The sequence below is a fragment of the Spea bombifrons genome, chromosome 4 (genome assembly GCF_027358695.1).
Source record: "Spea bombifrons isolate aSpeBom1 chromosome 4, aSpeBom1.2.pri, whole genome shotgun sequence".
In the NCBI taxonomy this organism is placed as follows: Eukaryota; Metazoa; Chordata; class Amphibia; order Anura; family Pelobatidae; genus Spea; species Spea bombifrons.
The window spans coordinates 65,243,083-65,257,409 of record NC_071090.1 but is presented as its reverse complement, the minus strand read 5'-3'; the positions used below and the strand labels follow the sequence as shown (position 1 = coordinate 65,257,409).

Below are 14,327 nucleotides of genomic sequence, written 5' to 3'. Positions count from 1 at the left end.
TGACTTCAGAGAAGCCCACAAACATCTGTTGTAAACTAAGCAAGAATCATCAGAAGGAGCTGCAAAGATTGGATTCTAAAAAAAAATAAGCGGGCAGTAATGTCATCTTAATATATATTCTAATTAATTTACAACATTTTTTTAAAATTATTTTTAGTTTCTTAACTAATTTAGAACGCTAACTTTCTGAACTAATGTTTTAAAATAATTACCTAAACAAGTGAAGCCACCATCATCTTGCCATGGTGCCCCTGACCGGTAGCTTGTACTATAAATTCAGTAGACTGTGGCAAAACACACTTACACAGAAATGGCACTTTACAGACACATACACAAAATGGTGAATTTTGTGCCTCGTAAATTATTAACATGCATTTCCCATGGCGTTTCAGCTTCACTTGCTTAGCTATGCCTAATGAAGACCTCTGTATCTTAACAGCTTGCATTTATCATTGTCAGAAGATATCCAGTTACTCCACTTTGTGATTTCTTTATTACAAAAGTACCTTGACTCCTGTCTGTTCTGCTGGCTATCACCGTACCATCCTTTCACTCTATAAGTAATTCTAAATAAATATATTATCTTTCATTTATATAGCGCTGACAATTTACACACCTCTTCTTACAATACACACAATAGGTAAGGAGGGCCCTGTTCACAATATATATATATATGAGACACTATTTTTTCTTACCTTAACTGCATAGTAGTGGACTCCATACGTGGGAAGGGACTCTACAACACTCATGTAACTGAAAGAGAAATATAGAGAACACTCATTTTAAACTCAGATAGCAACCCAGAGATAATGTAAATCTTGGTGCGTGGATTAACCAGTGCACCGGTCATGGGGAAACTATAATTTATAGTAGACAATAAAGTATTTTGGTGGAAGAAACATTTGGAAACTTACTTTACAATAGCTTGTCCTCTTGTTTGGCCACTCAGTTTCTTGTAATGCTCAATAACTCTGTCCTCACTAAAAAAAAAAAACAGAGAGGACAATCAGAGAAAGTATACAGATTTGGAACATCCATGTTAATAAATACGAATGTAATCTAATTAACTGGAAGAATGCATCTGGGGCTTCTTAGGAATAAGCGATTGTGTGCGAAACAAGTCCCCTTGTAGTCATTTGGTGTCAGTTAGCGCTATATCGTATGTTAAGTTATATGAGACTGAAGCAAAAGTCAACAAATCTTATTTTGTGTTCTTAAAACAGATTGCTGGAAGTCAGAACTGTGACTAAATATGAGATGTTTGTCAATTGCATTACATTAAAGCATATCCTCTAAATTCTGCAAATTACGATTCACTTCATAGTAATACACGTGTGCAGACAGTTATATTATATGAAACGGCAGAGTGGCAATAAAATTAAGAGAATAAAAGGGATATATTATTTGTACGATGCTGTCACCTTGGAACAGGTAATGATAGTATGACAGGGTCTGAGTTAAAATGAGGTATTTGTGAAACATGATGAGAGTGTGCTTTTGTATAATCAACTAAACCACACTGAATTTCACTGGGGACAAACAGAAACAGTCCCGTAAACATTAACCATATCACCAAAGTGACAGTTCCAATCACTGATACAGTACACCAACAGACCCAGTATTACTTAATCAGTTACTTAGCCACTAAGCTGTTCAATGTCAAACATTCCAAGAGTAAGAGTAAAGAATACAAGTGAATCCCATGAGTTCCAATCAAGGATTACTCTTCTAATCACAGTGGCATTTGTGAAAGACTTGTGATTCCCCCTCTGACTCACTTCTTACACATCTCAAGGGGCTTGAGATGCGTAAGATAGCGCAACGATGCTCCTATTAAGTAAAGGAGATCACGAGAGGAAGAATAAATGCTTGGACAGAGATCCGCCATTTATAAAGCCAATGAAAATCGCGTACTGTCACCTCAGCTGTTCTTCTCTTAACTGCCGTCCGGTTAACAGTTACTGGCAGCTGTGAAAACTCCTTGTCTAGCAGCGGACCACCTGCCAATATCAAGGCCACAAGAAGACGATACACTGGCGCCCCACTGCTATTCACAAACAGCCCGTTATCGTATGATGTTATAGCCTGTCTTAAATGGAAAGTCCCTGTATACTAATGCACACATCTCCCACATAAACTCTAATATATATATATATATATCAGAGCAGGGCTGGCTTACGCCTAACTCAAGGCAAAAGCAGTTTGGGGAGATTTGCATTGTAATAGGACATTTTGCTGTAATGTTACATTACAGCAGTTATGTTATATTGAACCAGCCAAGACAGAACATGTGTCTTTACCTGCCATCGGATACATACGAGTAGTGTATCTATCATGATTTAATAAAATTACCAGTAGGCCAGGGATGGGTGCTCCTTCAGGGCCTGCGTTGGAAGGGCTGGCAGCTTCTTTAAATCTCCTCTTGTAAGCTCATCACTAAAGGGAAAGAAATCAAACAGAGGATCAGAATACAAAACAAGGCTGCGTGCTTGACCTGCACAGCTGGCTCAGCGACACGGCATTACATATGTTACTTTCATGTCATTTCTCCACCATCAACCAAAAGGAGACAGGGGTTAATGAAACCCGAGAATACGTTGAGAATCGAGCATCTTTTAAAAGGGATTTAAAAGCCAACTTGTGCTAAGCAACAAAATGTGCCAAGCATTCATTAGGTGCCCATTACATCTGTGTTGCTGAAGAGAGAAGATGAAAAGCTTGTCCGTGTAATCTGTTCTTGGCTCACACTGATATTGTGATGCATTTCTTAGAATATAGATACAATATAAACAGACAAGCTGATATGTCAGCATGAAACGTAAAATACAATGAAACGAATGTATTGTGTTCTATAGGCAACCTCTAGCAGCAAATCTCACCAAGCATTTACCTTGGATGATAGAGCCCCAATTAAACAGAATGGCTTTTATTTTAACAATATTTTATCCATAATGAACAGCAAATGCAGCGCGGGCACCTCAACCACACTGTAGTTAATAACTAAATTACACGCCATGACCAATGACAACATCTGATGAGACACAATTGTTTGACTTTTCATTTTGGCAAAAATGTGCCCATTTATTCATATCTAATCAACCGATATATATTCATACTGACAAGATACATAACAACATGATTAAGGAAGCAATGAAAGAAGCAGAGCGGACGTGAGGTTAATTATATTATGGCGTACATGGGTGGAATGATAGGGGGAATCATACAGGTTAATGAGAAGGGGGAATTGAGGGATAATTATTTAGGAGATACGGGGAGTAACGTATAATGATGGTAACAAATGGAATCAATATAAAAAATGTGAGTACGGATCGCTCATCGGCAACAGGGGGTAGGATTTGCAAGGTAAATTATGTGGTCACCCTGGGGTAAAGAGACTAAGGTTTCCTGCGTTATTTAGGATTTTTGGATTTTCACCAACTTTGGTATTGAGAAAGTTACACCAGAAGGAAATAGGGACATAAATAAAGAGTATTAACAGGGGTGCAATCAGATACATTCCTATCTGTTCTGTCATTTCTCATTTATCCTTCATTTTGCTTTTAAATGTAACACATTAAGAGAAAGAGAATTTCCTTTGTCTGGGAGTTCCTGACAGAGGTGCGTGTGTTTAGAGGCTCCTGTTGCAATAGAAGGATTAACCTTTGGACATTTTAGCATGCTTGAAAAGTAAGAGCTGTGAATGAGCTTTGTAGCCCGGTTAAAACTGCTGAGTAAGCAAAAGGGAGCCAGGAAAAACACTACAACCATAATAATGAAGCATACTAAACCAGATATTTAACAGCATGTTTCTTTCCCCTCTCATTCTACAGAATATGAATTTACATGGGTGTAAAAAATAATCCAGTAGTTGTATATTATTATTATTTATTATTTCATATAGCACCATCACATTCTGCAGAGCTATACAATGCGTAAGTAGGACAAAACAAGTAGTATGCAACATAACATGTGAGGCGAGGAGGGCCCTGCTCAAAATTATTATTATTATTTTGTATTTATTAAGCACCAACATATTTTGAAGTGCTGTACAACTTAAATGGGGCAATTAACACGTACATAACAAATATAAATTAATACATACAGATACAGCAGGAGTCGAGAAGCCTGCCTGTAAGCTTGCCATCTAGGCTTATGGTAGTTTGAGACAAAGTTCCTGGCAGGGATGGTGGGCTTTTGAGGGTCCTGTTGATGAGTTTCCAATCTAAACTCTAAGCTTACAAACTAGAAGATGAATGTGCATATATTATCCTGCACATTGCATGATTTCTACTTCCAACCACAAACAAAGAGTAAACCAGTAAGTATGAGAAAAAGTAGAAGACAATGGTCACCTTTGTGCTGTGCCATTGTTTCCCTTTCTGCAGCTTAAAGAAGCCATGCCTCTCTCTTTTGTTTCCTCTATAAAGCAGTCGTGTTATGAGACAGCTGATATTAAAGGATAATACTTCAGTTATTCTTCTGCTTTCCATTCACATAATAAAAACATGAAATGCACGGACTCCAAAGAGTTATTGTTGGTACTGTGTCAATGTAAGAAGAAGAAGAAAAAAAAAAGGTTTCTTTCATCATTGCTGGGAAACTGATTTGTTTTGAAGGGTTTCATAATTATTATGGATTACTGTAAACAGCTACACTACTTAGGATGTAGGATTAGGGTATTTTTTCACTTCCAGTGTTAATATTTTGGGTTTTTTTAATTATTATTTTATTAATACCAATATCCATTTGCTAAGCAGTCTTCTGCACATCTAGCCCATGTTCCCCAGTGCCAACAAACAAGCAGCCAGTACAGATGCAAGGTGAATCCTGACACAGGCCAAAGATGTTTTGACAGGGACACACACACTCAAATTGAATTTTAGCATTTAAATGTCCATCCATTAGAGAGCATTAGTGGATTTAATTTACAACGTGAATTATAATTAAATCTTAAATGCAACAAGATTACATAGTTTCGATAGACTCTTTAGTATCACAAAGTTCCCCACTGGGAAGTCTTATTTTCTCTGTAAAGCTATGACACAGTATGGAGTGTACATGGATACATGAATAAGGTGACTTGGCTGTGAAAGGCTGGCATTTTAGCATAAAGTTAGCCCCTCACACATCATAGAATAGCCATTTAATCTCCCAGGAAGTATTCGGAACTATCAAAGTCCCAGCCAACTCTTTTGTCCCGTCACCTTGGATTTCAGGCAAGTCTGTACACTACCCAAGATGTACAGAATGTACAAAATCCAAATATTGGTTATTTTGTTCTTTGCAGTAAGGCTCAGTTTAGAAAGAGTTTTGTATGTTGGTATAGGATGGTGCCATATCAAAATGCAGGGGAATCTGCTGCTTGGTCTGTGTGCTCCTTGGAAACCATGGAGTTGTGTATTGTTTCTGCTTATAAATCTTCCAGATGATTTCATATGCAGATAACATTTTGATCTGTTTTACCACACCGCTGGCTTCACAGACTATTGTATTTTATTTGGTGTTTGGGGCTAACAAAGACATTTTATAGACTGTGACTCCAGCTGAAGACAAATCATTTGGCTAGCAAACCGTACTACAACATAGAACAAACGCATTCAGTATAGAAATGTATATAGTTTTCAAAAGGTTTAACACAATGCAACGGTTTCTTGGCACGCATTATGTGACATAACATTACCACCATGAACACGTTCAAACACCTAAATCGCTGAGACTGCAGAAAGTCAGACATTTATGAATCTGTTATACTAACAAAGTACAGGCTGGAAGCTTCATTCAAAGGAGGAGAAATATTAGAACAAGACATCAGAATGTAAAACTTGAGGCTCAGAGGTTTAGATGCAATGTAAGGAAGCTTTACTTTACTGAGAGGGTGGTAGGTAAATGGAACAGCCTCCCATGAGAAGTGGTGCATGCTAATACCTTGAGGGTATTTAAAATGCATGGGGGTAGGCATAAAGCTATCCTGAATCTAAGAGAAGACCAAGAACTGATTGCAGTCTGAATCTTTCCATCAGGAAACTGATCTTATCTGCCATCAAATTCTATGCTTCTATTAGTGAGGATGCATCATTTTTTGTTTGGTATCGTTCCACTATTTTTTAGGATATAACACAACGATTCCTCCAGCAAACGTCACGGTTGTGGTTGCTGCCACAGAAGCGTGTTTGTGCTTTGCGCATGGATAAAATGTGAAATCAAGTGTCTTGTAACACCTTGCAGAAAGCGATAAGAGTTTCTCCGTATTCAGGCTGGAACATGCAATTTAAACAAGTTATTGTACTCGGTAATCCTCCCTCCACCTATGCGTGAGAATCCAAAGAGCACTTTGAGTTTATTAATACACAGAAATGTAAAGAAAACACCTGCCAACCTATACACGCTCATGTGGTGATTTTCCAGTGAATTATTGTTAATTCCAGTGAATGAGATGCCATGAAGTATTGGTTCTTGGTCATGGCATCTTCCTGGCTGTTGAGTTGTATGTGCTCTTACCTGTCCATTAGTGGCTACAACCATTATCTCCCCCAAAATGTAAAATGTGTTGCAATAAGCAGCATCATTTTACTTATCCCCAATTTACTAAGTCCCATCCTAATCCAAAATCAAGTAAATCGCACCCTAATAAAAATGAGATTTTGGTATATATTTAACTCATGTGCTAATGAGGAAGAATGAATTAAGACTGTATTAAATGGCTTGTTTGTTGACCATGCTTCCTATCTCATTGTGGACATTTCCAAACTGGCCTAAGAATATCACATCATTGTGGTTAGCAGAGCAGCTGCTGTGCTGTACCATGCCAGCTGCTGCAAACATTCAATTCCCATTTTTGAGTTTCCAGCTGCTGCTCCCTTCTTAAAAATTAACCCATTTCTTGCAGAAATGAATATTAAAATTACAGCTGCAAAACAAGTAACCATTTGTTATAATAACCATTATTACATACATCTAGATCCACTCTCCAATATGGATATCCCAACCACCCCCAAAAGCCACAACAACAACAAGCTGGGGTTTTATGTTTTCCGTAACGTACTTGACATTATGCTTCAAGTCTACGCATGGTGTTGGCGCATGCGAAAGTATGGTGCTAGCGCACGAGTGTGAGCGCATGGTGTTAGTGTATGGTGTCAAGGGTGAGATTGGGAGAGAAGGAGTGGGAGACACAGTTTGTGTTAATGTATGTATATCGTTTCAGAGTGAGTGGAGTTAGAGCAGGTTTGCGTGTTAGTATGTGCGTTAGTTATGTAGAGGCACCAAAGAAATAATGCACCAAGACACCACAAACGGTAGGCTCTACACGTTAGCAACAAATAAAAATGTAAAACAAAACAGATAAAAATAGTCAGACAAAAAGCATATTGCTTTAATGAGTGTGGGATTTTTAGGTGCAGTATAGCCCTGTAACAATATCACTGTTGAATAATTTGTATGCCTTAAATCAGGTTGGTAGAAAATAAAATCAGGTGTGAAATAAAAGCAAGTTCCCATGAACAAGGTAAACGGTAAGGTATTTCACGATTGTATATCACAAACAATCAATGGACCACGACAACCTCACTTTAGGATGGAGGTTTCATTTTTGCTTCTAACACAAACATACCTTGTTTAAATAAAAAGTGATCCCCGCACTTAAGAGCCCAGGCCTAGGGCTAACCTTTGCTATGTCAACAACTTTCTGGAAGAGCTCATGTTTCAGCTCCTTACCTATGACATTAGTGTATTTACAGAAATCCTTGCATTTTGTTTCTGGACTCACATGCTGGTTGTGGTGGGGTGTTGTCGGGAAGAGAAACCTTTACAAAAAGTTATAATGATGCATAACTACTATTATTTATGTATTGTATAGCTTTATCACATTCTGCTGAGCTATTTAGTGTGTAAACAGGACATAACAACAATTTGACGTAAAGAAACAAAAGGTATAGGGAGCTACGCTCAAACAAGCTTAATATATATATATATATATTATATATATGTTACTTCCCTATGTACTTAGAGGTACAATATCTATATTCACACACACATATATACATAGATGAGCAACAAATTATTTGGATAAACGGTTTTATGCTGCGTATGTTATGGTTGTGTGTTATTTGTCTCTGGAAGGATTAGTCTGTCATCTATTTTATTTTATTATGCCACATTTCACAGAGCAGAGCAATTAATCCAACAAATAAAGGTATCTATTTCCATTGCTTATTAAACACACTTGTAGCTTTCCTTAAAAGGCTTCTTGTGCGCCTGCTTATGGGAAACATCAAAAAATCTCCCCCACCCCATATGGCAGGAGATGTAACGGAAAGATTAAAGCCATATTAAGTTCCCTGGCCTGTTATGCTGGATTTTCTTTAACCTCTTCCCCACCAGATGGAATGTTTGACGGTAAACATTGAAGAAAGGCAGGACAACTGGTTTAGTGCCAGAGAAGCGTGTAACACATTGCTGGCACCGCACAACCTTACAGCACCGGTAACAAGAAAGTAGCAGGTTGACCGATATCTTTAACTGTATATTGTACTAAATGCTCTCACTGCGTTACACCAGCATTAATGAGTATATGATGTATTTATTATTTATTTGTCCGGGGTCCACCATAACATTAGAAATCACATGTAAGTTGCCAGGAGTATATTTTAGTTTTTCTACTCTGCAAGCAACTGTTGGATGAGGAGAACCTCATTCATAGATCACAGAAGGAGGCAACGACAATACATCTATGAAATGATGTGCTTTCATGCATAAAAAGGTCTTCTAGTGAGGTGTACAGGCTTCTGTGTTCTGCGCTGTCACAATGCGTGGTCACCGGACATACTTAGAAGCAGATATTCAATTAAAGGGCTCCATCATGCTCTACTATACAGCTGGTGCAGCATTTTGCCATTAGGGACATCTTATTCATACAAACATTTAATGCATACTGTACGCAGAAGGACCTTGATCTTCAAAGAACACAGGAAGAATTTACATTTTCAAAGTGACTTAAAACCCCTCTAGTACATGGAAACCACAAACCAAATGTAACCAAAATGTAACAAACATGTTTCAGAATGTTAAACTAGCAATCTCTCCAAGAATACAATATAATTAACCCAAACAGCGGACACCTTGGGAAGATGCTTGCTTTAAGTTGGTATGCATTGTATTATGGACTTTCAGGAAGAACAGCCTAGTGTTTGCATCCAATATCCTGACATTTGGTACATGTTTGAAACATCTGTTTGCTGTCACATCATGCATACACTCAGCCTGAGTTCAATACTGAGTATTTATCATGTCTTATTTGATCTGAAACTTAATAAAAAAAGAAACATTTTGGAGTATTTCAACATTAGTTATCACCCATGTTCCACAGTGCTACTCAATACCATTGATGGAATTAATATTAATGGAAGAATAACTCTATATAAGATTTTAAATGCCGATGTTTATGATTATGTTGTTTCATATTTGGGAAGCATCAGTGTGATGAAACATGGTACTTATGGACTTAAGGTCTCCATCTGTTCTTGCTTGTACTGGGTATATTTTATGATGTTGCCAAGAACTCTATACTAAACCACTACATTTCCTTCTGCTATCACACAATGGTTGGTAATGACATCATTACTACTATAGTTACAGACACAAAAGGAAACACATACCCTAGAAAATACATAAATAACATAAAAATCTGTTTTGATTCATCACCATTCAAGTATCAATGTATGCTAAGATATATATATTTTAAGGAGTAATCCAAAAACTCTGTACTGGTATGTACATTAATACTTTGTATATAGTGCATAGAAGACATTTTTGCTATGGCATTAAGTCTTTAGGAGTGCAGCAAACATCATTACTTGTATTTTGCCTTGGTGATTTGCAAACACGGTATCTTTTAGATACCTGACATTCGGTCCTACATGAAGGTATAACTTTTCAAAATCCCTGTGAATGTGGTTTATCTGCATTCTTAAGACCTGATTGAGCAGACCATCAGATTGTTCCTGGAAACCTCTATTATTGACATTCAGTCACTTGCAGCACCTTGGGCTGTATTTTTATTTAGCTGGAAAAGCTAAAGGAGGAAAACCCATTGGCTACATGGATAAACGTGTAGTCTATGTTGTAACCCGCAAAATCTTCCCCTTTGGTTGGTAGATTAACAGCCTGGAAGAAACATACTTGCACAAGTCCTTGGCTGGATCACCAATACTCAAACTCGCTTGGTTCTGTAACACCAACTAGCATAACTTCCATAATGTGTTTACTGCAATCTATATCAATATATATGTTACATTTTGTTTTAAAGACAAAGGCTTAACCTGTCCTTGACAGTCCCATTGAGGCAACCATTAATCAGGGCCTAGGATGATAATGGCTTTAAAAACTGCACTAGATGATGAGTAACACCACCTGAGGGATTCACAAATGAAATAAGATACAACAAAGAAAAGGAGAGGGGGACCCAAGGGCAAATCCCTAATGAATAAACAGGGAATTTGTCATTTCTGAGTAGAGGAAATGGGAGTTAGAATTGAATGTATTCAGATTACCGCCAGCTGCCAAACTCTCAGCCCTTCATATGCCAAACCTGCCAATGGCTACACAGCCAATGTAAGAAAATACATGATATTATGAAATCCACAGAATCAACAAATATACCATTGCTGGAAAAAAGCACAACTGCTTGTTGTGGGAAACCAATCTAATGATAATAATATATTGTACATATTCATAACATATTGCAATGTTTATGATCAGGCTACATGCGCACAGTGTAACTGTCCCCAAAGTATTGTGGATTATAAGGATTACAGAGAGGATTCTGGTTATGTTACTTATAATTTACTTCATACACACTACTATTTAAAAGTTTGGGGTCACTTAGAAATGGCCTTGTCTTTGAAAGAAAGGCACATTTTGTCCATTAAAATAACATGAAATGGATGAGAATACAGCGTAGGCGTTCATGTTGTTAAATGACTATTGTAACTGGAAACGGCTGATTTTTCATGGAATATCATCGATATACAGAGGCCCAGTTTAAATTTAAAAGGCTATGTTATCCAAGTTGTCAAGCAGATTTGGGTAATAACTCGGGTTTAGATGTAGCTTTATGGGTGTTTAAAATCATTTCAGGAGAAGGCCCAAGAGATTCTGCTTGATTGACAGCATCTGCTTTTGTGTTTTGACAATTCAAGGGTGTATCATTTGAGAGTTGACAAAAGTAATCAATTAAACTGTCAGTGAAAGAAAGTGAATACACTGAAGCCCGCGTTTGCTAAACAGTGCTATGTTTCAGACATTCAGCTGATGGACAACACAAGAACCACATCTGTACCATAAAATAATTCTTTGTCCAGAATTGATTGGTTTTGCTTGAATTCTGCTTCTCACACTGTCTTTTTATCATATGATAACAGCTACAAATGTTTTATAAACCACCTGAATGATCACAGTTCCTGTGGAAATGGTGCTATAGGTTGCGCACTTGGATGTCAAGAGAGTAGAAACACAGTTGGTTAGTGTGCTGTATTATGTCTTGGCTGATGAATCCACCCCCAAGAACAAGATGTCTCTGCCTCCCCGACCCTTCCATAACAAAAACATTTAGAAAGGAATATATGTATAAGGAACTATGGAAATATGCGCCTCAAAGGAAATAATCAATTATTTATAAAATAAAGATGGACATTGGACGCTTACCTTGAAAAATCTCCCTTTGCCTCCTGGAACAAAAAATAAAGATCATCAAAAATCACAATATTTGGTTAGTTTGCATTGATAATCTATGTCTACTAGAAGGTTCTACTCTTGCTTTATACTGCGTAACATTTACCACTGTTTATAAGGGTGGGATTTATGACTCTTACCATCCTTAACAAGCTTTAGGAAGGCAAACTGATTGCCTGCACATACCCTCAAGACCTATAGAGAGAGCTAAACCATGGCTCGCTAATAGTCACAACTCTCCTTTCATGGAAGTATAACCTCATTATGAGGTCTGATTGTCCAGTTGGTTACAAAGTCACTGCTGAATTCTGACACGTGCATGTGCATTCTCTATGAAAAGTCCAGTGGCAGAGCTTAGAAGTTCTACTTGCCAGAACCTTTCAAAAGTTCACTGCTATGTCTATGGAATTCAGCAATGTACAGCTAGGTTTCTTGCTGGGTTTGCTTTACAACAAATGCAGAGTTCATCGGGTTTATGCTGTCAAGCTGCAGTATGTTTTAGCTACTGATCGGGCAACAGAGGGAGATGCCAAGGGGAGGCCAAGGTGAGGGATGGCAGCTTTCAGACCAAGGAGCAACCCTAGCCAAGTGCCCTAAACATTACACAGGCCAAACCCCAATTGGCACACAGTGTGCCCAGGGCTCCGTCTCAAGCCAAACCCCCCCCTTTCCAACCCTCCCTGGGGATGCTAGTTTGTACCTCATTCACTCCATCTTTTACTTTTAGCACTTCTATTTTTGAACCACAGACACACAAAAAGAATAGAAGTGCATCAGGTACAATCATTACATCCTGGTTACTGTATGACCTGGACCTTTAACAATGGGTGTTACAGGACCTAACATACTGCCTTTCGACCTTTACACTCATTTTGATATCACTAAGTGGCAAGCTCCGTGCACTGCGGTGTTTTGTTCGATAACTTGATTTACTAGTTTTATTCCCGCTATCTCCAGACACAATTTCCTTTGTTTTCTTGTGGTAGCACCGTAGCTATGTGAATGTATTTCTTTTGGCAAGCAGTAAAGCCAGTGCCGTTTTTTTTTTTAAAAAAAACAAAGCAATTGTTTGTTGCCTACCCTGTGGCTTCTGAAGAAATAAAAATATTTGAGTCTCCAATGGTAAAAGAATTAGCTTTACCCTTTCTAACATTAAAAAAAACAGGTAGATGCTCTTGGAACAAACATTTTATGTGACATGTTCTCCAGAGGTGGATTATCCTCCAGGATAAAGACGAGGGGAAATTCGCTATTGATGGACACTTCTCTGTATTGAAAATGTCAACTTCAACAACATCATTTTCAAGACTTGTGCTTCCAGAAAAGGCCACTGTGTCAATGGAAACAGATTTTCTGCTTTTGTATTGGGGACTGTCATGCAGGGAACACATGGGGGAAACTATTCCTAAAACGTGGACTCAAGGGTGGTAGCTTATTGGTAGGTCTCTCTTCATCATAGATCCTAGAATGCCTTCTAATTATTTCCAGTTAAAAATAACCCACAATATTTCTACCTAAACATGAAACGCACGACATGGTAAAGTGGCCAAACCAAGTTGTTTAATCATCTGCGTGTAGAATGTCAGGAAGCAATGTGGATGATCTGCTCTAAACAATCACTAAATATTTAATAACAGCTTACATTGGGGGACAATTAACTTTCTGTGCATTTGTAGAAAAAGCATGGTACTCTTATGGTAGACGCCCAGCACAGAATCTCTGTAATGTTCAGCCCAAGAAAACAAACACTATACATTACTATTACTGTTAACCAAAGAAATCTGATAATCTTCAACCAAAATAGTAATAATAAGCAACATGAACCCAGGGGCAAAAGGTTCAAGGCCTAGCGCAACTGGTGTTCTCTGAAACCCTCTCAGCTCTAATGGTTTGTCTATAGAACATGCCATGAACACGGCATTTTCGTACACACAGAGTAGGAGGTTGTGCAGCTCACAAAGACGTCCTGCCAAGGGAATTCTCTGACACAGGGAAACTTTCCCATGGCCGGGGGTTTTTGCTTAAAGACCCACTACATTTCTTTGGGCTGTTGCATCGTAAGGTTGTTTCAAAGTGGCCCAGTCCACTAATTACGCAGCTGAGTACCGCGGCCCATTTTTAATTCCTCTTATCTTCCCAATGTTTACAATTAGGGGCACGGGAGGCCACCACCACCTCAAAGCTGCCTTTCATTTAATGATGCAGAAAATGAATGCATATCTCAACACTAGTCAACCCTACTTTAAATTCCCATTAACTGAAGTTTCAGCGTGGAGACAAAACTGTTGCTAGGCACATCATTCTTGCTCTGTTTGTCTCTTTATATTCAATTCCTATCATAATCCGCCGGCCTTTCTTTAGACTCCCTATTGGTACAAATGTCACCTAGCAACACGCTAAGGAGATGGCTTACATTATCCTGCAAGGGCATAATTCATAATAATTAAAAGGCATTTGAAATAGGTTTCTTTCATAGTAAGGGGTTAACGCCAAAAATCCCATCTCCCACAGGATGAAAAATCCTCTGAAAATCACAGTGTTTGATGTTTCCTCTTAGCTCCCACGGAGAAGATTGACACATATATTAAACTTTTAATAAT

At 38.1% G+C, this 14,327-nt stretch overlaps 1 protein-coding gene across 3 annotated transcripts in view; it reads right to left on the bottom strand.

The window, feature by feature from the left end:
* Positions 1-14,327, bottom strand: part of FRMD4A (FERM domain containing 4A) — a 171,339-nt gene that overhangs the window by 34,295 nt on the left and 122,717 nt on the right. For all 3 annotated transcript variants that reach the window (XM_053465098.1, XM_053465097.1, XM_053465099.1), the window contains exons 7-10: positions 11,701-11,723; positions 2,353-2,436; positions 915-980; positions 696-753 (exon numbers count right to left, since the gene is read on the bottom strand). In XM_053465098.1, the coding sequence (XP_053321073.1) occupies positions 696-753; positions 915-980; positions 2,353-2,436; positions 11,701-11,723 (231 nt within the window). The remainder of the gene's footprint in view (positions 1-695; positions 754-914; positions 981-2,352; positions 2,437-11,700; positions 11,724-14,327) is intronic.